Source organism: Harpia harpyja, chromosome 1 (assembly GCF_026419915.1).
Source record: "Harpia harpyja isolate bHarHar1 chromosome 1, bHarHar1 primary haplotype, whole genome shotgun sequence".
Lineage (NCBI taxonomy): Eukaryota > Metazoa > Chordata > Aves > Accipitriformes > Accipitridae > Harpia > Harpia harpyja.
The window spans coordinates 93,193,197-93,217,036 of NC_068940.1; the positions used below are offsets into that span (position 1 = coordinate 93,193,197).

Here is a 23,840-nt window from a genome sequence, read left to right on the forward strand (position 1 = left end):
GAGTTTCAAAGCAGAGCTAAATTTCACAGCACCATCTAATAAAGAATTTCTTATATTTTCATTTGAAATATATAGTCCAGGAAATTGGCAAAGAGCCTAAGTCTCATATGCTTTGGCCATGCCTGTGTTCCTTGGCTTCGGACTCAAAGACAGCATGGTGTAGCATAAAAATGAACTTCTTTTCCATGCAGAAGTTAATGAGGATCCCCTGAAATTGAGCAGAATTTGACCAGTAACCTGCTCCCTGTTAGCTATTTCTTGCGAGGTTCCTATCGTTTTCTTAAAAGTGATTGTGTTAATATATTCCTTAGACAATCACAGCAATGGGATTGAAGGTCAAAGGCAAGCCATTTCAGAGTGCTCTTATTTTATGGGCTCCTTAAACATGCCATCTCTTATTGTCTATTCTTATGTCTCTTCCAATGCTTCTCCCAGGGACCCATAAAAAGAAAAAATAGACCTGCTAGCCAATTAATAATAGACACTTGTAGCACCAGGATAGGTTCATTAGTTGTATGGACAATGGATCTGCCCCAGCAAAAGACAGAACAGTTCAACACTTCTATTAAAGGTCCCAGGGGGCTGATACAGTAGCTCACAGTAAGCTACAGGCAATCTGTCCTCTTCTTTGTCCTTGAACTATAGCTTGGCAGCTCTGGTGGAAGGAAGGAAAGTAGGGACAAGTAGCATTTGGTGGGGTCCCTCTGCCGCGCTGGCCCATTCCCCTGCTAGGATAATTCTCCTGCCAATAGGTGATTGATCTCTGGGTTTGTGTGTATTGAGAGGATGAAGAAAACCAGCTATTATGTAACCAAACAGCAGCAGTTCAGATGAGAATCCGAGAGGGAGGTGTGACGAAATCCCATATGCCTTTTTCAAAATGTAGGCTACGTGATACTGAATTAAAACAGATTTATCCTCTCAAAGAATAACCAACAGCTGTACTTCTTGACCACATCTTGCTCACAGCTGGAACCATTACTGCACATGAACAAGAAAGTCATTTGAAAATCTAGTTGAGTGAGTTTCTTGCAAGTCCATTAATCTTTCGTGGCCCACAGACTTTGACATGTTTTTATAACTCCTCCAACAAGAGGCAAGAAGGAGCATGATGGCATTAAAAATGCTATGAAAATTCTCTATAGGATGCTCTTGCCAAAGGGTAAATCAACATTAAAATGGGAAATTACAAACATAATTTGGACCACTTCAAAGCAGTATATTGGGTCTGATTTGTATTTGCATTTCACCTTTTTATACCACTTATGCTAGCAGCACAGAATTACCTTAAATGACAGTAAATGATAATTTAACTGCTTTAATATCCCTTTATTGATGCAAAGTTGTCCTACCATAAATGAGAATCAGACTTATTCTACCTTTAAATGATTTCTTAGCATAGATTTTAACCTCAGGATTTCTTAGTTATATTTTTTCTGAAATAGCTATTACATGTGTGAAAAACAAGGTACTTCTTGAACAGTCTGCTTTACAAAGGACTGAGCTTACATGTTGAGAGCACATAATGTAAATGAACAGTTTGCTCTGTGTGTAAATAGCTAAGAGTCAAGCATTTCAAATAGTCCTTTGGAATTGAAAAAGATGCATTCAAAAAGACTAGATGTTGGTGAGTCTTAGGACTGAGGCCTGAAAGTTATTTACCTTGACAGACAGATCTGTTAAAGGCATCTTTTAAAGTTTGAGGAAGAAAGTAGATCCTCGCTTAAAAAAAAATCCAAACCTTTAAACATTTTTACCAGTTTGAAATCATGATTCTTTTTTATTTTCTTACAATTCAGTCCCCTTTAAATGAACTGTAAAAGTCTCCTTGATGGAAAGCTTGTTTATACATGGAGGCTTTCCAGCTATTTGCTCTTAACTGTTTCCATAGCATATGAAAGCTGGTTGGAATAGGATAATCTCAGGCTTTGACACACACAAGCATGTTAGTCTGAGATAACAAGATTAGGAGTGTTTGCAGGCTTGAATGCAGGCAGGAGGACAGCAATACATGCTGTTAGCACCTATTGCAGTAGTACCTGTGCCACCGCAGGTGCTGCTACTGAGAGGGCTGGTAAATCTCTGTCCCCAGTCACTGTGGCACAAGCTGCTGTGGCCAGCACTGGCACGGTGTAGCTCGTGCAGGGTTATCCGCTGGAGCCTGCATCCTGCAACTGATCTGGAATAGCATTTTGGCGTGGAGTTCATTTACTTCAAGGTGTATTAGCATCCTAAGGTACACCAGCCCTTAGAGGGAATTAAGGCTGAAGCTGAAGGCTCAGTCCTTGGTGTGTTAAATTCATACCTTGTTCAGCTTGAGAATAGTTGAAAGAGCTGGAGTGCACTTATCCTCAGCCAGCTGAGGGCCAGGGGGGCCCCTGAGCAGCTCTGTAACTTCAAGGCCAGTTTAAACTATGTTATTCATGGCTGCCGTAGCAGAATCTCGCTCCTAGCTGCATGGCCTCTCGCTCTGATGTGCTTCATCATGCCAGCCAGGTCCAGCCGTGCCCCTTCAGCAGAAGGAAACGCTTACACCACCTTCATGCCAGGAGGGGTTTCCCCATGTTGAGGGGAATTTCTGTCTGCCCCTTTTCGGGAGTTTTCTGGCTGGTTTTCAGTGAGGGATTACGAAGCAGCTGGAAAACTTTATGTCTTAAACTGGAGATTCTGAAACCTTATTCTTATTTATTAGCATCTGTCTGATCTCTATCTATGATCTTTGTAATGTGCTGCCATGTGGGAGCCTGGAGTTTGGGATGTGAACTTGTCCCTTATTCCCCGGAAGGAAACAGTTCCTACCAGCACAATGCAGGGAAGTAACATTGGCATGCTCTGAAGGGAACCTCAGAAACTCCTTTAGAGAAAAGAACTTGGCTAATCACGGAGTAAGAGAAGGTGGTGCAGGACGGAAGTAAGGAGAGAAAATGAGGATATCTTAATCTCTGGCAGAAAAAGTCAATCTGTTACTGGAGAGTCCCACCCAAGCCAAGGGGATTAAACACAACCTGCAAATGCAACTGGCACTGAGGAGGAGGGAGGAAAACTGCATTGCACAGAGGCACTTTAGGAATTTGCAATTCGTTTAAATGCAAGCAGATAGTTTAAAAAACCTGTAAAAAATCCTTCATTTCAGCAAAATAGAAAGCTAAAAGATCATTTCAGCCATAAAAATTAAAATGTTTTACTCTAAACCCACTGCACGGCATCCTTTCTTCCTTTGCATCCCCCACCCCTTTCCGAACCGTGGGATCACCAGCAGCCTCCAGCCCTTCAGCAGCGCTGACTGTGGAATAGCAGTGTGGAGAGGTGTCCCACCAAGGCGGGCCAGCCTGCTGTCGTGTTTCTCATTGCACCAGTACTCCACAATCTCTCTCTGCTCATAAAGCAGGGCAGAGCTAGAAATAGTCTATGCTGACTAAGCCAGCTGGATGACCCTGAAGACAAATTTTGAGAGGAGTAAAAGCATTTGCCCCTGCAATATCAGAATGCAGAGGCTGAGAGTGGCAACAACGTCTGAGATAAGTCAGCTCTATCTCTTAATCAGGTTGACACCATCAGTGTCCTTTATGAAACTTTTGCATTATTAGTCCCTTTTTTTTTACTTGAAGCAAGAGCTGATTGTGTCACATGGTTGAGGAAACAATGATAAACACTTACCCACCCTGTTAATAAATCACTTGCAAGACTGGGCCTGACTGTGCCTTAATGGAGGAAATGGGAGTAACTGAAAACTGACCTCTTTACCTCTCCATGATTATTAACGCAAAGGATTTTAAACTGGTGCTCATAGTTTTTGGAGTTTCGGTTTTCTGCCCAAATCTACCCTCTCCCCCACTCCTAGTAAATTGTACAGGATATTAAAAAATGGTATGAAAGCTGTGGAAGCTGCAAACTAAGAATTTTAAAAGCTGCTAGTTATTGTATTGATTAAGAAAAAGGACCTGCTGCCAGTGACAACTTGTTTTTCCCTTTTCAAGTTCATGGTAGCAGTTTATGTAACCCCATTTTGAGAAAACTTGCTAGAAAACAATATTGTAAAACTGCCAGCTCCCTGGTGGAGAAAACTGGCAAACTTTACTTGTCTTAGTTTTGTAAAACCATGGATATAAATAGTGAGTGGGCCTCTGTGGGTCTGTTTTTGTTTTCCCAGAGTTTGCAAACACACTTTGTGTCACTGACATGCCACATTTAAACAGAGTGCACTGTGTGATTAAGTTAGTTTAATTTTGTCAGCATTTGGCATTTGCTGATGCAGAAGGAAATCTTGTTCTCTGCTGTGTCTACATGTGGATGAAAGGAATAAAATATTTACTGTACAGAGCTGAGAGACCAGATGCTTCTTTACTTCACAGACTTTTAGGGAATGGGAAGTCAGGAAGTGCTGCAATTCATTATTTTGTCTCTGGCATGAAATTTGGGTATGGAATTTATTATGTTTTTAATAAGAAAAAATCTTTTTTTTTTTTTTTACCTGGTTGTAATGTATTGTCTATTACTGTTGGCTTTTCTGTATTCAGCACTGTAGTACCACCTGGAAAAGAAATTATGCATATCATGATACATGGGACACAACAAAGGACACAGCAGTCATTAGGAATATCCTATATATAAATCTGAAATATTACCGTCTTTATTAGACATGTAGGTAACTGAGTATGTGAGCTTAAGCATGAAAATACGACATTAAAGATCTGGTTTCCTTTATCAAAAAGAAAACAAGAACTCATCATTAAATAAAGCTGTATATCTTTAGAGTCCTTGCAAACACCAACTAATCAGTCCTCACCATGTCCCTGTGTCTGTCCTTGTTTTATAGACACTGATTTGCTCCAAATCACATGGGAAGGCAGTGACTGATCGCCGTAGCACCTCTTGACAGTCACCAGTTTTTGCATTCACCCACGACATGTTGTTTTTCACAGCAGGGATGCGAGGTCCTCCAGCCTCTGCCATGCTGGGGCCTCCCTGGGTGTTGTTTCATAGCTGTGTTGCGAGACCAGCTTACAAGAGAGGTACATGGGAATTGCCTGACTTTAGGCTATAGCCTAAGGCAGGTTTCACTTCTGTCTCAAAGAGCAGGAGGAATTAAGGACTTCCCCTTTGTCTTCTGTGTTCAGCTCTGAGGCCCCCAACATAAGAAGGACGTGGACCTGTTGGAGCAGGTCCAGAGGAGGGCCACGAAGATGATCAGAGGGCTGGAGCACCTCTCCTATGAAGACAGGCTGAGAGAGTCGGGATTGTTCAGCCTGGAGAAGAGAAGGCTCTGGGATGACCTTACAGCAGCCTTCCAGTACCTAAAGGGGGCCTACAGGAAAGCTGGAGAGGGACTTTTTACAAGGGCATGTAGTGATAGGACAAGGGGTGATGGTTTTAAACTGAAAGAGGGTAGGTTTAGGTTAGATGTAAGGAATAAGTTCTTCACCGTGAGGGTGGTGAGGCACTGGACCAGGTTGCCCAGAGAAGCTGTGGATGCCCCATCCCTGGAAGTGTTCAAGGCCAGGTTGGATGGGTCTTTGAGCAACCTGGTCTAGTGGAAGGTGTCCCTGCCCATGGCAGGGGGCTTGGAACTAGATGATCTTTAAGGTCCCTTCCTGCCCAAACTGTTCTATGATTCTCTGGTTCTTCTTCAAACAGGTGAACAAGAGGTGAGTGGGGTCATGGCCCACTCCTAAGCTCACTAATTGATATTTTTAAAATACTTGACTTTTTAAAGCAAGCCTCATATTGATAAAGGAAACAAAAAGTAAATTAGCACAATTATAAATGCGCAGTGGGGTGCTGATTACCAGTCAATGGCTTTTCTTTTCTCCAGCAAGCAAGTGCTTAAAGCATTATAGAAAGGATGACTATGATGACTTCCAATGAGAATGAATGCCCAAGCTATATCAGCTTTATGTTTGTGAGAATGATCTGATGGGAAATGCTATAAGCCACACAAATAGAGTAGCTCTGTATGGGGTCCAAATAGAGCAGGAAGGAATCTGGCCTACAGCACAATTACAGTTAATTACAAGGGAGGCTTCATTGTGATACTCACATATGTGCAAGTGCCATCAGGGAAGCGACTCTAACAGTCGTACCCATGAGAACATGGGTACCACACTTGCATCGGGAGTGGATAAAAGAGGGTAAGGCACTGATGAAATCCCCTGTGCACTGCCCTGCTATCCTTAAAGGGGCACAAGATTTACATACTTTCCTTCTATGGATTTTGGAGGAAAAAAAGAATGTTTACAATGAAATTATTGGTAAAATCACTTCTGTGCATTTTAGTGTTATAAGTAACATCATACATAACAATGCAGTGCTTCTACACTGTCCAGAACAGCTAGGCATGCACTGCTCAGGGTTTCTAGGTGGTATAGTAATAAATTACACAAAAGTGTCTGCACTTGTGTAGAAGGGCAATGTAGTAATTTTCAATTTTAGTACTAAAATAGGTTCAGTTCCCCAAAAGAGCTGGTGCTCAGGAAGGCTGGTGGCTGTTCCCTTGTCTTAAAGATTATAAACTGCTCCCTAAGCACAACCTGCAAAAATTGCCAGAAGGAGTTTCTTCTGCTCAATAAGCTTTCCCTAAGGGACATGTGGGATACATTCCTGAGTTCCCTGAAGTGCAGGGATTATGAGTGAACAGGGAGGGTGCTTGCATAGATCTGTCTCCTTCCCCTCACACAGCCTCCATCTATGTGACATATGTCTCTACCTATTGGGCTTTGCAAGCCAGCCCTCAGTGTACGGCTTTGCAGGAAGCCCCAGCATTTCCTGACCTGGCTCTTTCCTTTCAGAAAAATAAATCAATTACAATGTTTAGTAACACTGAAAGCTTTCTGAGCTACCTTAACACAATAGAGACTATTTTATCAGACTCCCTGCATGGCTGTTTTCAAAAAGAATAAGATTCATCTGGGACACTGATTTGAAAAGCAGTGACAGTGACCGTGCAGTGTCTTTTCCACTCAGGAATTGTTTTTCAATTTATGATTTGCAACATGCATTTACAGGAGACATTGGCAAAGCTCAGAAAGGGTTTGATGCTGAAACTGCACTTTCATTCGTATCTGCTGTTGGATGTTCTACTTGGCTGCTTCCAAAAAGCCAGTGTCTTACCTAAGGTTTCCCAACGTCCTCTTGGACAGCTATTGCCAGATTTTAATGCTATTTTATATCATGGATATAAGAAGCAATAAACATTTATTAGATAAGCACACCAGGGAGCAGTGATGAAATAATTTGTGTCGCTGTGTCCAAAAATAAGCTCAATTACTGTAGCTGTATAGATCTGCTACAGGAAGATCTCATCAATTAGGCCCAGAGCTTTGTGGAGCAAGTGACCTCCAAGAAGAGATCAAAAACATAGTGGTGCACTGTCAGCTCTCTCAGAAGGACAGTAGTTCTGTGCAAAAGTGTGAGAATATGAAAACTAGCAAGCTTCCTCCATTCCAGATGCAGACTATATTATGTCTCTCCCTCCTATTTTTCTGCTAGTGATGGCAGCTTGGAGAACATCAGCCCCTCTGCGGCTGTAATGCAGTGTTGGTGGGGAAGCTCATGGAAATATTTCTGGCACTATATGTGTGAGTATGCTTCGATGAAATGAATCTGCTCTGTTTCTGTCTGGGAAAGGTTTGGGGCTGAGATTTGAGTCCTATACTAAATTTTAAGTAAGGAAGTGTATACATATCTTGAACCTAAATAATATTTCATTTTGAGTTCTTCAATCTCAGACAATAAACCTCAAAAGGTTTGTCCAGCTTTTTTCTTAATAAGAGAAAGTTTGATTAGGACATTTGATTAGACACAATTCCTGCTCAAAAAAATTGCCCTCTCTTCCAGCTAGTCACTATTATTTGCTTCAAAAATTACATAGCTGAAAAAACAATCAGAAGTATTGTCACATGTAAAAGGCAGATGCCTATGTTTTGACAGCACTGACAATATGAACTGCATACCAATGTCCATTTATGTTGAGTGATTAAATCATTGCAAATGTTTAGCTGGTAACTGGTGATGGATATGAGCTACAATGAAGCTGCAATGGAATGAGGATGGTTTCTGCACCTGTCAGTTGGTAGTCATCACCTGTGCCACTGTGACAGTTTGCCTGGTCATCATCACACTCATCCACGGGTTTGCCTTCGGAAACAGTAGGGACAGCGGTAGGAGCTGAAACAAAATCCAGGCATCCAGTTAAAACATGTGCTGGAGAATCAGCATGCAATTGGCAGTAACATTTTGATGAGCACCATATGCTGTCTTCATGTGTTGTATCTGAGGAATGAAGCAACTCTACTTTGCAGGTTAGTTAGTATTTCTTTGCGATGGGACGTATCTGTTCTGCCTCCTTGCACTAAGGCACTCTGCTGCATCTGAGCTCAAGGGCTGAGCAGAGTTGGGCAGCAAAGCCCCGGACTGCCTATTCACTGGCTGATGAGTGTTTGTTGTTCCTACCAACGATGAGTGAAAGCCTGGCAAGGCAGAATGGGAGTTGTGGGCAGGGGAGGTGCAGGGTAGAAAACCCATCATTTTATTGCAGGCCAAAGTGCCTGTGAGTGGGCCTGTACAGAGGAGCAGCAGGGGTGCATGCTCATGGTGGTAATTCTCCAGCACCCAGCACATTGCCGAATAAACCTCTCTGCAGAGCACATGTGAGAGAGGAAATGTCTGAGCAGAGTCCTGGTAACAGTGGCAGGAAGGCAGTGTGATGTAGAATCACTTTGTGCTCAATGAGGAGATCTGGAAGGAGTTTCTTTTGTTTCTGTTGAAGTTATAAATAAATAAGACATCAGTGATGTCAGTCATCCCTCCCAGCCACCTGCCTGCGTCTCACTGGTGATGACTTTCTGGTAGCTGCTGCATAACCAGTAAAAGTCTGACCTTTGTTATTACAGTTAAAAGCTTGAGATTTGTGCAAGATGCCAGAAAATATATCTATACCCCAGTATCTGCAAAACATACCACATCTGGAAAATCAGAATACAGATACTTGGTGTTATGTTGAGGTTTATGTTTTATGCTGCAAGTATAGTTCCCTGGCTTAAGATAACCACTCTGGGAATGTGATCCAGGCTTTTGTCTGTTCTCACCTACTGTTATTTTCATTAACAATCTTTTACTCTCATTAGAAGCTATGCAATTATGCATCCCTTTCTCAGATTCTTCTTTGCCCTTCTACTGCCCCTGGAGCCTGCTGGCCACGTAAGACCATATGCACTGACTTCTTGGCCTGAAAATGTCAGGAGGGGTGGTGATTTCTGAAGTAGCTGTATTCTGGGATGAAACCTGGCTCTTTAGGACCCTGACCTATGCTTTACAGGTACAATCTATCCCTAGTTAAAGTAACAGTTCTGTGCCTATTATGAATTATGCAGAGTGTCTGTTCCCCACATTGCTTAAAAAACCCCTCTGGGAGCTCCCTCTAGCTTTCTACATCCAGTTAAGTTTCTTGTCTTGATCTTCATGCCCCTGTATAGCCTCAAGCTTCCCTACATCTCTGCCATCATTTCATATAAGCCCCCCGGGATGCTTCGAGCACACAAAACTTCCCCTTGCTCATTACTGTTGGAGAGCTGATTTCTACTCCTGTCTGTGCCTACCTCCATGCTTCTTTTCTCATTGCAACTACTTTCTTGCTCAGTAAATCTCAAGTGACTTCTCTTCATTCAACTCCCTCCTTAAGATGCAGTTATACAACAAAGTTTTCTTATTATGCTTCTCCCGTGGGTAAACGAGAATTGACCTCAGCTGTCCTTGGGTGACCTATGGGTGAGCACCCTTCAAAAGTACACCTTTCAAAAGCAGAAAGACAAATGCAAGAAGATGTGTCCCAGGGAAAAATTGTACTCGTTGTTGCAGTTTGCCTAAAAGCAAAGGTGTTTTGCCTGGTCAGTCTCCTCTTTGGCTCCTACATCTCAGTGAGCAATGTGTTCTTGTAAGGTGGTCCACGGACTCACTTCTTGATGTCTAGGTGGCTACAGGGGCCCTGTGGCCAAAGGACTTGGCCCACAGGTTGTGAGTTTACATAAGGCAGGTGCTGGGTTTTCTTTTTTCTGAGCAAGTAGCACAATAGTCTGCAGGAACTAAGTATTCCCACAGGAAATGAGGACTTCCTGCAGGAACTAAGAAGTATTTCCAACCTCCCCACTTTCCGGGCCAAGTAAAAAGCATACTTATTCAATCTGGCCTTCACTAAAAAAACAACACAGAACTCATCAGTTCTCACAGCAAATGCCTCCCACTCTTCCGCCTTGGGGGAGAAATGGTGAGAAAGAAATGGAGGCAGTCGGTTCCATTCATCTGGGAGCCTGTTCAGCTACTTCTGTATGAGGTATCATATGAAACCCTGAATAACATGGTTTGTTATTCTGTGTATTGCTAAGCTGTGTGGTTTATAAGCCACGCCACTACACCATCATCCACCAGATAAAATTGTGAAATTCACATAGTGTTATCTGTAGTTATCTATGAAGTTAAATAATTATTGTTTATATAACAAGAATCAAAGCTTGACTTCATGTCACAGCCCAAGGATAAATGTCTAAACTTTGCTTTTGTGAGTCTTTCATCTCTTACATACTCTTGCAAAATTAAAGCTTGGTAAGGAACAAAGAGGCCTGCTTTACCCCCCAAAAGGAACAGCACAGACACTGTCCAGCCAAGCAATCATTGCCCACCATAGTGTCTGGTGTGACTTTCACGTCCTTTGAAGGAGCAAGGGACATAATTGCTATATTTAGAGTAAAGCTCCCTCTGCATTCTCAGAAAACATCTCTTCCAGAGTTGTATCATGGTAACATAAAATTTAAGTTCCTGTCTTTATTCTCTCCTAATAGCGCTGTGCTTCTCGAAAGTATAATCATAAGGCTGCTTAAGGGAACAGAAAACCATGTGGAGAATATCACTGTGATTCAACAAAAGAATGGGAGAAAGAATAATATTTGTGCCTTGGGCATATTCAAATGTCTGCAGAGAAGGAACTGATTAGGCCAAGAAAGAGCACTAATGGCAGTCACAGAAGCGAGAGTCCAATGTGCTGCCTGTACAGACACAGTGGCGTTCAACAGTAGTCCAAGTAGAGAATGTATTTATGAAAATAATAAAGTGCATTCATCTCTAGCAGAGCAATTACCTTCGAGTTCACAGCCCAGCAGCTCCATTCGCAGCCCCAGTCCTCCGTGTGTGGCTCTCTCAGGGTAGACGCGGATGAATCTTGTCGATACAGGTTCAAAAGTCCGCAGTTCAGGCGTGTCATAGTTGGTGTTGCCTTCAAAAGTCTGCAAAGCATGACAAATGCTACTTGTTAAATGAAAAAAAAAAAGCTATTTTCAATAATCGTCTTTTTTCCTTCATTCTCTAGTCTTTGAATTAGGTGAGCAGTAAGCCAGATTCTAACTGCTTAGTAAATGTCAGGCATTCCTGTCCTAAATGAGAATGGAAAATACATAGTTAAAGCTTCTTGGAAAAGTAATGCATTTCATTTTTCATAAACTCAGTAGCAACCAATCCATCAGGGTCATAACAAGAGCTGAGTGTTTAATGAGACATGTTTTTAAATGACGGTCTGATCTGGGGTTTAACTGGGTGACATTTTCAACACTTCTCAGGGAAAAAAAAATGGCTGAGGTGAAGATCCTGTCACCTTTTAAGTGGTTACAATAATAATCCAACTATTCAAGAGAAAATTTCAATCTGATTTCCCCCAGTGACAGAGTTTCACAAGTTGTAGTTATTTCAAAAGGCATAAATTAAACTCCGGGAACAGTAGCTGCAAGAGTTCTTCCAGTGAGCCTGCTATTGAATAAGAATAAAAAGAAAGAAAGAAAGAAGAAAGCTGCTTCCTGACAAAACTGCAATATAATCCAACGGGCAAGGCAGGTCAGGAAATGTACATTTCAGACAAAAATGTCTTCTCTGAGTTGCACTCTGGGTTCTTCAGCCATAATGCTGCTCTCAATGGCATTTGTTTGATAGCTTTGGCTTCTCTTGTCAGTGATCTTTTGCAGATAGAACAAGTTATAATTTGTACTTACAGCAACACCTCAGGTGCCTCCATGGAGATGATTGGTCCTTAGAATGAATTAACTGTACAAAGAAACAGTCCTTGCCATGAAGAGTTTATAACCCAAGGTAGGCAAAGTGAGTTATTTTTACCCTATTTTATGGTAAAGAATGTATATAGCAATGAAGTAAAAGTAAAGTATTTTCAACTTTTCTATGGATTAGTTAAATGGTGAAACATTAAAAAACATCTCTTTGAACTAGAGTTCAAATTTGGGATTAGAAGTGCTGTTATAAGATACTTCCAACTCATAGTTGTGAAGCCTGAAGCCTTCTTCAGGAAGAAACCACCAGAGGCCCTTCATTTTGGATGAGAACAAAACCCAACCTGCAATGAACTGCTCCTATTGATCTGGGGCAGAGGAAACATGGGCCATAGGAAAAGCTGGCTGTATTTCCCAAGGCACAAAACAACCATAGGTAAACCTGATTGCTGCTTATATTTTCAGTGCGGTCCTAAAAGCCTTGCTTGTTTTTACTGTACACCTTTGTATTATGAACCAATGGTCCACAACCCCTTCTGGCCATTGGTTAGAGTGCCAGTCGCAAAAGCCAATGATGATGGGAGACTATGACCAACTAAATAAAAAAAAAGAATTAAAAATAATTTTGACATTAATGCTTCTGCTCCTGCTTCCTAGGGAAGATTGTACCTCCAAGGTGGCTTCAAGGGGCACTGGTTGACCTGGTGTTCTGCCAGTGCTTGGAAGACAGTTGTCAAGAATTCACATGTAGATGGCCTGTCAGATCTAATTAACATGGAATTACATATTATTATATTTGAATAGCAATATAGTGCAAATGATCAGAAAAAGCTACCTACCATATGAGAAAGAATGAATGCCATTTTATGTGTAAAGAGTAGACAGACACATGTATCTGAGGAATCCTTGCCTCCTTTTTAATAGTAGTCTTAATAGCAACATACAATAATGAAAACAGTTTTATAAAAGACATCAGTACTGGAGTACTGACACATAGACATTAGAATTCAATAGGCATCTAGAATTATATTGAATCATTGTCCTTTGTAGTGCAGAGCTGCTGGTGATTCAATTTTTGACTGTTCATTTAAAACACGTACTGATATTCTTTGTGGGGGAGGAGGGAGGAGTATACAGTAAAACTTCCCTTTGTGAGTGTCTTTTATACAGGCTATGTCACAAATTGCTTTACTTCATTACAAAGATAAGTATAGTAAATAATAGCTAAACAAAAGAAAAGCTAAACTGGTGAGAGGAAAAAAATTCTTCCTAATATCTTTTAAAATCAAAATAAAGGTTGCAGAAAAATTTAAAAAGGTGGTTCCAAATGGCAGGATATTCAGAAGTTTCTTGTACCAGAAATGATGAAAGGAGGCATAAAAATACTGAAAAAAGTGGAAGGAGGAAAGAAATATGAAAGAGAAAGGTGACTTTATGGAGTAAGCTTGAGTAAGACTATGGACCAGAAATACAAATTGGATCTTGAAATGAAAATGGGGTTCTGTGTAGTCGTTTGAGGATTTGTGATGTTCACTCCTTTGAGTGCTTGAGCTAGGCTGAAGGGGGAAATATTCTGCACATTCAAAAATAGCAGAAATTGGGTCAGCCAAAGAGGAAAGAGTTATGGTAGTTCTAGTGAAAGGAGCTGCAGGCATGGATGACAAGATCATGTTGAGAAAAAAGGTGATGTTTCATCCTTTGGACATATTCTGTTATGTTTAGCTTGTCACTGCTCTTTCTTTCCCTAAAATGCAGTTGTTTGTTTATTGAAAGTCAAGACTTTAACCAAGTGAAACGATGTGTTTCATTTCATATAACAGGGCTGTTTCTAATCCACATTCCTGCTGCGACTCATTACAGCATGCTGTCCCATCCAGCTCCACTTAAATTTAAAAATACTACATTCCAGTATTAACATTTCAAATCCCTCAGACTCCCAAATCATGGGATTTATCTGATTCTCTTTAAAGAAAACTTGTTCTGCGGAAGAAAGTTTATTAAATGTCTTGAATTTTTGGGAAGAATTATAATTATGCCACAAGAGATTTGAATTCCAGCCTTCTCCATTCCATTAATCTTGAAAGTTAATTTCTGGTAGTGATGAAAGCTGAGGATGGGCTCAATGCATTAGTTAGCACACTAGTTTTCTTGTCAAACTGCTAACTTCTGACAATGATGGCAAGTGCTTGTATTAGAAAACAGAAAGCCATGCAGCAGACGGCACACTGCTTTGAAAGCATATGGCATTATTTTTTTCCCTCGTTGAGCCACAGTGTAGAAGTACATGTCAAAACAACATCTATTTTAGAAAGAAAATGGTTAGATCCCATTGTTGATTTACACTCTCTTCACACTTTATGATGAAGTCAAAACTCATGGTAACAAGAGAAAGGAGCTGACTGCAAAGGCTGAATTCATTTAGTTTTAATCCCCAAAACAAATGATGAAAAGTGATGAGAAGTGAGAAAATGCAGACATATTCAGTGAGATTAAAACAGGAGAGAATGAAGTCCAATATTTACCAAATGTGCCTGGAAAAGCTACATCCATGGGCCCACTCAGCTTTTCCTTTAAGGAAACACAGGTTTGTCCAATGGATGAGTCTATACAGCAAAACAGCTTTTAAATCTAATTTTCAGACTAAGGCAGATGAGATAGGGAGCAGCCCACAGGATTCCCATCTGCCAAGCACCACGCCGATTTGCCTTTTGAGGGCACATTTTGGTATATGATTCCCTGATCATCCCAGTACGGCAGCACCAGTTTGTGAACAGGACTGCATGCCCACTGGTTTCCTCAAGGAACAGGGTAGGAGGACTAAAAAAGGGTTGTGTCTTTTGAGGCAAAAATGCACTTTGTGAGCAATGATAGCAAAATGAGATGGAAGATTTAACAAATGGGATTTGGGGTAAATAAGCTAAACACTCAGTGCAATTTATGTCCTGAAAAGCATACATTCAAAGACAAACCAACATAGATACATTCCCAGAAACTTTTCTGGGCCACACTCATCTTCTTTTCCTTGGCATCTAACCCAGCAATTCATTTAGCCCTCCTCTGTAAACATCTTGCAGTTTCTGCTTGAACCTCTGAACCAGCTGCCCTTTCTTCCCAACCAACCTCCAAGATGCTTCACTTGTGACAGTACAGTAGTACTTTTCACTTGGGATGGGATAACATGTCAAAAACTCCATCACTTTATTTCGGAGCGACTTGGATGAGACCATTACAGAGAGCCTGTGAAGCTCTCAAAGCAGTCTACAGGCAGTTCAGAAATCCAACAGGTACCACTTTGAGTTAAATAACACCATTCTCAATCTACAGCTCAGACAAAAAAGAAGCAAAAGAAAAGTAATTCAGTGTCTCAAATAGGTTCGTTCACTGTCAGTGGAAAAACTGCAGAGGAAACTCTACTTTTTTGGCAGTGTTGCATACTACCATTGCATGGGATTTTGCAGTAACCTAGGCGCCACAGAGGCACACCACCCTTGTCAGAAACCAAGTCTGACCTAGCTGTTGAATAAACAAAACCTTTGCCACAGGGAGAGGTGAATGTCCTAAGGCCAGCTCCTGCCCTCAGGCATGGGACGGTTCCCACAGCATCCCTTCCAGGCTGCTGCCCTAGGAGTCCTGCTTGGCTTCATCCCAATTGTGTGCCTTTTCTAAGGTCAGAGATAGATGTGTAGAAATTTAATGCAAACCTTTTTTTTAGTGCAGAGCTTTCCTCCTTACCTTTATCTTTTTCTTGCTGGAATCCATGATCATTTTCCAATCTGACCCATTGTTGCTGTAGCCAATTTTGAATTTTTTCATGAATACTTTGTTTTCTCGGTGCTTGCCTCCTTGGACAATTATGCCCCTCACTTTTTTTTCTTCACCGAGGTCTATTTGAAGCCATTCGTTTGTATATGGATGAGTAGTTGGTGGCAGCGCCCAACCTGAACGGCTTGTTATGAGGCGAGCATTTTCTGGAATCCAGTTTCGATCAACTTGAGTAGATGCAGTAATCTGAGAGTCAGGAATGAGCCCAGACACCATACCCAGCATCCCAGAGCAAGGATAATCTACAGAGAAAAAAACAAATAAATTAAATAGTTAATCTGCACAAGCACCAAAACAGAAACAGGACACATCAGTCAATTCAACTATCACAAACAATTACTTATTTCTTTCTTATATCCAAAATAATATATTTGGATTTGTATATAATTTTCATTTGTTCAAACTTGCACATCCTAGTTTTGGCAGGAAGTACCAAAATACCACAAGTGTTTCTGGCTTGATGGGAACCAAAAGGATCAGAAAATCCTATTCTATTCTTGTTTTCTATTCTTCTTGCTAAAGCAAAAGAGTGCAGGGTCACATCTGAATTTGTGAATATTTCCCCAGAGAAAAATTCCAAAATCAGCCAGAACCTGGTTGCAGATTACTTAATTTTGGTGACACTGGAAAGGGAAATCTCTTATACAGTCTGTAAAATTTAATTTATTGCCATACTTTAAATTTTCTTATTGTATTTCTTTGGTCTCTCAGGCTTTTTCAAATGACACAGAAGCTAAATAGCTGCTTCTTTTATGGTCCCAGATAAATATAAGTTAGAAGTAGGAAAAGCTGCTAACAAGGAATGAAGATTTCCAATATAGAATGTAACAGCAGTTCTGCTGACATTACCTTCATCTAATCTGAAAAGATTTCATAGAATGACCTGGAATTCTATAGTATAGTAATCAGGAAACTTATTTTTCTTCTCTATGGAAACCAGTCCTAAGAAACATTTTCAAGAGTGAAGAAACACCTTAAGGGGAAAAAAAATATCCCTAGAACTATTAAAAATCTGTGCCAATGTATTAAGTGCTATAAAATGATGCTAGATATTTTTTAGAAAAATCAGCTTTGTAAAAAATATTAAATCATTAATATTTTCTTTAATCTATAACTTGTATTTTTACATATAAAAATGCCTCCATTTTGCAGGAGTTATAGAAATCCTAAAACTAGAAAAAAAAGACTTCTAAAAAATTTGCTGCTTGTGCCTGCTTTTTTTTTTTTTCTTTTTTTCCCCCCAAGATAGTATTTTGATGATAATGAATGCCTTTTGCTGTTACTTCAGAAAGCACTTTGGGCAGTTATTTTAGTAGTTAACTATGTGATATAAAGGAGTTCCATTCCAATGCTGATCACTAGCGAGAACCTGACTATATATGTCTAGTTGCTTGAATAGGCTTCAGATCTAAGTGTTTGTACCTTGCAATGCTTTTGAACCTAGTTATGTATGTTTGTTCCTTGAGAAACCTGCTGAGAACAACCTACAAATGGCAGGTGTGAAAGAGAGGGACTGGAGGGTTAGGAAGGTAAAACAAGATGGGAATTTGCATGGACCTGTAAAATAATTGCAAGAAAAATGATTAAACCTTGATATTTTTTTCACTTCTTAAAGCTGAACACCTGAAAGATAGTGCCAGAACAACATTCAGATAACACTGGATGTTTGGGTGGTTGTGTTTTCTTTTCTTTTCTTTTTTTTTTTTTTACATTTCTACATTCAGACCACAGTGGAAATAGTGAAGATGCATTTCACTTATAAAAATAAAACCTACAGCATAGGCACAATAAATTCCCTTGGTTTTAAGATCCTTCCCAGGACCTACCTGTTATCTTGCAGCCATAAACTTCAAATCTCAGTGATACTCCATTTTCCCAAGACACAGGTCTAATTCGCACAAACCGTGTTAAAACTGGTTTGGCAAAAGGTCTGTAAACAACCTCAGTGGGATTGCTATTCCCTTGAAACACCTTTGTGTGGAAAGAAAAAGTATATATTTGTTAGGCTTTCTCTGAAATGGTGTTTATAATTCTGTGTTTTACAGATAGTTACGATACAAGGTCTAACTAGGGTTATTTTGCAGGGTGGGGATGAGACAAAAGACTTGCACGGGGAACTATTTCATTAAACTCCTGAGACAATTTTTGCACACAGATAAGCTTTCCTTGGGGAGGAAAAAATAAGATGTAAGGTGTTCAATGCTACTAAAAATACTTGCCACCTGCAGAGTCCCATAACACACCATAACGCTGCAGAGCAGACCAGGAGAGCTCAGGGCCATCGTGAGAGCAGGAGCTCACCTGACTGCAACAAGAGTCTGTCCGCTCCCTGCCTGTTTTGAGGTGTTCCTAATGCCCAGATCTATATGTAGGAATGATATACACTGGTCTTTGTCACCCAAGGACTGCCGTGTCCTGGAAGGATCCCTCAATGCCCCATTAGGGCAGTTTTATTCCTCGTACACTTGTAGAATGATGCAAAAAGCTACAGAACCTCAGGCCCAAATTAAAAGTTTGGATTTCAGTTAGGCCATATAAAAATCCTATATGGAGTTAGGATAAAAACATGTATTATTTTGCTCTCCTTGGGCTTAAGAGTTTTGCAAAGTGTATCGTGCAAACCTTGCTTTGTTAACCTTCCATTTTTAAATCCTTGTTAACAAGTACTCAGACTTTCTTTCTCCTTGCATACTGAGATGGAAGTCTATTTAAAATCTATATAGGAGGCTCTAAGATTTTCTCTGCGTCCCCTGAGGCTAACAGTGAAATTAGATGAACAATGAGACTTCCACAAGAGGGGACAGGATTGTGCTGTGCTTTCATGTTGAGGATCCTGCAGATGCGCTCCTTCCTAGCAGAGGCGAAACCTTGCAATGTTCTAGTCCGAAGAAGGTGATTCAGCTTCCTGCTTCTTCCTCACGTAGAGGGGACCAGTTTCCTGTTGTTTTCCATGGATACAAACCCCTGTCCTTTTACGGGAGATTCTCCCATTTCTTACACACACTGTCTACTTTCCTGTTTGTTACTTGCAATAACTGTACTAATTTGGAGTGGAGGCCAGCAGCGCACAGCTGTCAACTCATCAGGCTCAGTTACGTCTCAAGTAATTCAATATAGGAGTTTCATATCTGGCAAGAGATTTTAAATGGAGCTACGTTTCTTTTCAGCAACTTTTTTCTCTGGGAGGACCTGCTGTGGTTTTCTGAAGGTCTGCATCTGACAGAGAAAATGAGTCTTTTCTCAAAAGTACACAGCTCCTTATACGTGGTTAGTGCAACACTTGTGTGAGGCTGCCTTGAGATCTGCAGCTGCCTGCTTTTGTTGTTCCTTCAGTGGCCAAGTCTCCTTAACTTTTCATTTGAATAAAGGTATCAAAGGGAGACTGCTGCGTAGTTTTTTCTTGTCCTGATCAACAGCAAAATGTTGCCGTTTTAGAAACTCGATTTTTTTTACAAATCCTTTGAATAACACAGATTTAGGAAGTGTTCTCACTAATTAAGGACAGCATGTACAAGAGAAACTCATGTAAAATACACTTGTGGAGAGTGTACAAATTGAATCTGGTAATGAAAAAACAGGCATGGTCTGATTTTGAAAGACGCATTTGTTCAGATTACAGGAACCAGAGCCAGTGTGTCATACCAGCCACAGTGTTGGCTCCTCTTGTGACTTTGGGCAAGTCAGTTATTGTACCTTTATACATCATTATACAGTGCCCACATTGTGGCATTTGACCTTCTAAAGTTCCTTCTCTGTAAAACCAGGATAATACCTGTCAAAGAGAAGCTTTCGGGATTCATTTTTTATTGTTTTACAAAGTGCTTCAAAGAAGAAAGATGTGTGTGTTAAACACTGCTACCATTTTGATTAGATAAATGTAGTGGACTTGGCATAGCACTTACAGATGAATTAGGGACAAGCGAGTAACCAAATATTTAGAGCTAGGTATGGTTACACAGAGTTTAACATTATACAGCTCTTCTGGGTCTTCACAGATGGGTCACACAAAAGCTATTTTGTAACGGAGGTACCACAAAACCTTTCCAGTTGCGTCAGCCCCTGGCAGCCTCTGGCAGCCTCTGGGGATGCTGCTCCCAGGCACATCCTGAGCGAGGTGGGAAGGGAGGCACAGCCTCGCTGGGACTATTCATGTGAGAGTTGGAACAGAACTGACGTCTCAGTAACGAGCTTTATGCTCATGGTAGCGGATAATGAAGATTTTTCTTACGAGTGTCTAAAGCTGTTTCATTGGGAGGTCACAGAGAGCAAATCTGCTGATAAATGGAAAGGTGATAAAAATCTATAAGGATGGAAAGACGTGCCTAATTATCTGTCTGCATGACCCCCATCACTGAGCTGCTTGGAAGTCTAACAAACCACTAATGACTTGCTAACACTCCTGCAAGACAGCATGGCTATGCATGGGGAGCTGAGGCGTTGACACACTGCATAACCAGAGCTTCACTGCAGATAAGGGACCTACATATTTTTTAAAAGGTTCCCCATAATGTTTTTCTCAAGGTCACATAGAAAATCTCTGGTAAACTGGGAAACAGCAGCACATTCCAGGGAAAAGACCCAAACCACTCAAATTATGGTAGGCACAACAGACAGGGCAGCACCTTGCACCCTTTTCAGCTGCTCTAGGCTTTAGTTAAACAATTTCTGTGGCCCGTTACTACTGAGAAAATAGCTATCTTTTGGATTTAGGATATTGCTAACCCTGATCAGCCTGATAAAACCTGTGACACCTTATTCCTGTTTTTTTAACAACTGATAGTAACTAAACAATTCAACAGCCTATTTCTTGGCCAAAGAGTTGTAAAAGAGAAAAGACTTACAACAGGCTTATTTCCCTCCTTCAGTGTAATCCAGTCCTCTCCATTGGAGCTGACATCTACGCGGTATGTTTTCAGATAATATTCTTTCTTTGTTTCTTTTGAAATGGCTCCTTGGGTCCCAATTCCAGAAACAAAGCGGAGAAGGCCTAGATCTACCTGTGGTAAAGAATGAATTGGGATGTGAGGACGATCAGTTTAGGGCACAACAACACTGCAGAACTGACATCCCCTCTGACCCCCCCCATGTTTTACAAAGATAATAAGGATTTTATACAAAGGAAATTGCAACATATTGTTGATAATAACATAGCCCTAATCTCCTCTTCTGTAAACAGTGTCATCACAGGACATGGGAACATTTGCCTAATGAGCCAGGAGGGCTATCCACATTACCTTTCCTCTGTGGGAGAGGAACCAGAGACCCCATCATTGTGAGTGGGGACCACCAGACTGCAGAGAAGTTGCTAGAGAAGTTCCTCAAGGATCAGTCTGGTGAACAATCTTACTTAATACTTTCATTAACTACCTTGCATAGATGCTAATGAAATTCACTAAGGACACAAAGCTGCAAGGCATTGTCAGTACAGAGGAGAGTCATGCAGTGAGAACTGAATGACCCTGAGGACTGCAGTATTAGAAATGGGATGAAATTTAATAGTACAATATCAAAGTAATGCACTTAGGGAATGATAACAAGAATTCTGCTAAAACCCAGGAGCACTTGCAAACAGAAGAGGAGAAAAGAATCCCATAGTGTATTAGTCACAGGATAATTATGAATCACTGTGTGACTGTGTTGGGAAAAAGGCAAATGAGTTGCTTGTACCATATGATGTATTTGAAGAAAACAGAAAGAAGCATTAGCACAAGTGTAATAATTCTGTTCCAACTGTCAAATGTAGTGAACTTTAATCATTAGAAAATAATGGCACTTTGAACTTGCTGGAGAAATGGATGCTATGGTGTGCACATGAATGTGTGTTAGAGGCCTTCTCTCTCCTTCTCTCATAAAGTTACATTGCAAACAAATGGACAAGTGATTTAGGTTAACCTTCCCCTCCCCCAGTTAGTTATTTGTCATCCAGATCTGTTTCCTCATCTAGTTCATCATGTGGCATCACAGAAGATGTATCGGCATAGCTGGGAGGATGATGTGGGGTGCAAGAGTGTGACTACTCAAGTCGGTTCTGCTGGCAAAAAAACCCCTTTGTCCCACTGCACAAGTCCAGCCACCAAACGGCTGAAACTAGGCACAAAACTTTCTCACAGCCAGGCTGGTGACCACAGCTTTGAAACACCTGCCATTTCTTTAGCCATAACAACAAACCAATTAAAATCAAATTCATCACCCTCCTTTAGGACACTCTTTGTTTCCTAAAGCAAACCATTTAATTTCAATATAAAATGACACTATTGACAAAATATTAATCAGAGTAATTTATTCCCCTAAACTTCAGTTGTCCAGACTTTAGCAGGATAATAATAGGTTGAATTAAACCTTCTCAAGTGAATGTCCCATGAATGTCTCAGGCTTTTTCATTATTTCCAAAGTAGGCAGGATGCAGAATATATGTCCCCTGTGTCCCGCAGGCATCCTTTTTCCTGGATGTATGTCATATATCCAAAGGCGCTGGAGCCGTTAAATCAACATGCTCTGCATTCTCTCAAAAGGCTGAAGGAAGTGCTATTGAGGACAGACTGGCTGCTGTCTCAATGCCCATGTCATATGCAAGGCATTTTGAAGGCTTCCAACACAAGAATAGCAGCCTTGTGTGTGACAGATAGAACTAGCTTTCAGGGCAAAGCCCCTGCCCCTGCCCCAGTTTTTAAGGCTGTTAAAGTCTATATGTAACATTTTAGCCCTTGTCTTTAGGGGCGAAATACTGCAAGATCTTGTTTTGTCGTGATAAAAAATTTCAGTCTTAAAAAAAAAAAATTCCCCGCACCACCTTACAAAAACAATCAAGTGATTTAAAGTAACTGGAGAGTCTCAGATGTTAGATTGTTGCAATCTGAAAGTTAATGGGGGAATCTGGGCATCATTGCGCTGAGCAATCTCAGCTTAACTTCAAATGCTCTCCAAACTGTACTCTGCTGATTGTAAAGTGTGCTGCACTGAGTTATGTCCAATACCACATTCACTTCCAGGCTGAAGTGCACTTGAAAATCTGGAAGTCTGAGGGAGTGCAGAGCTAAGTTATTTAAATGATCTGCTTCTCTTACAATTTGAAACAGCTCTTCAGTTTTGAAATGATTAGGGTCCCAAGCCTGTACCGTTCCAACTGATTTGAAATTATTCTAGTAGGGGCTTTTTAATATACAGTAAGTACTTCATTGTGAATATAGTCAAGCAATGGCCTATTACAAGAGTTCTAGGTATTTGAAGCCAAGTTAAAATTTAACATTGGGGTTTTAGGGGAAGGTTTGATTAGCTCATACCTGAGCTAACAATTACAGCTACCAGTCACTGACCATTCAGGCGACTCAGGCTTGTCTCATCAAAGAACTTCAGGCCCCCAGATTTTGCTTGGTCCCAAATGTTGGTATTCAGTGCTCCCCCTTAACTCCCGGGGCACTGAAGATCCTACAGCATCTGTCTCACTGCCCAGAACTAAGTCCTAAACACACAAAGGATGTAGACATCTACCTTCATGCCTAAAACCTGGCAGAATTCAAAAGGCAGGCAGAAATTCTCCTGCCAGAAGTAAAGAGCTCACTGGGAGAGAGAGAGATTCTGAGATGACCTCTAATTTATTGCCTATAGGTGGGGAAGAGGCAACCTCATTAGCACTCCTGGCTCCAGTAACTGTGTAATACAGTACAGGAGGAGGGAGGCATCTCTTGTTAGGGAGAACATCTTTTCACATAGATGTGCTCTCTCTGGATCAGAAAGTCTTTACGTGCTTCTTGAAAACTGGAACTATGTCAACAGCAGTCGTCTCCTGGAGTGTCTGGAGGCTGATGGCTCAAGTGTTCAGCTGCGTGCCACAGCTTTAAACCCCTTGCAAAAGCAAGCTGTAACCCCAGACCTGCCGTATGCCAGCGGGTGTTTGCTCATAGGCGGATAGAGGAAAAAAGAATAACCTTTCTTCATCAGTGTTTTGTGAGAAAGGAGCAGTGCAAACAAGAAAGGTGGGGC

The 23,840-nt window shown here is 40.9% G+C and overlaps 1 protein-coding gene across 3 annotated transcripts in view; it reads right to left on the reverse strand.

The window, feature by feature from the left end:
• Positions 1-23,840, reverse strand: part of NRP1 (neuropilin 1) — a 117,213-nt gene that overhangs the window by 14,912 nt on the left and 78,461 nt on the right. For 2 of the 3 annotated variants that reach the window (XM_052805954.1, XM_052805943.1), the window contains exons 8-13: positions 20,702-20,857; positions 17,687-17,831; positions 15,771-16,102; positions 11,126-11,270; positions 8,080-8,163; positions 4,472-4,531 (exon numbers count right to left, since the gene is read on the reverse strand). In XM_052805954.1, the coding sequence (XP_052661914.1) occupies positions 4,472-4,531; positions 8,080-8,163; positions 11,126-11,270; positions 15,771-16,102; positions 17,687-17,831; positions 20,702-20,857 (922 nt within the window). Of the gene's footprint in view, positions 1-4,471; positions 4,532-8,058; positions 8,164-11,125; positions 11,271-15,770; positions 16,103-17,686; positions 17,832-20,701; positions 20,858-23,840 lie in introns of all 3 variants that reach the window. The other variant, XM_052805934.1, reaches the window with a different exon arrangement.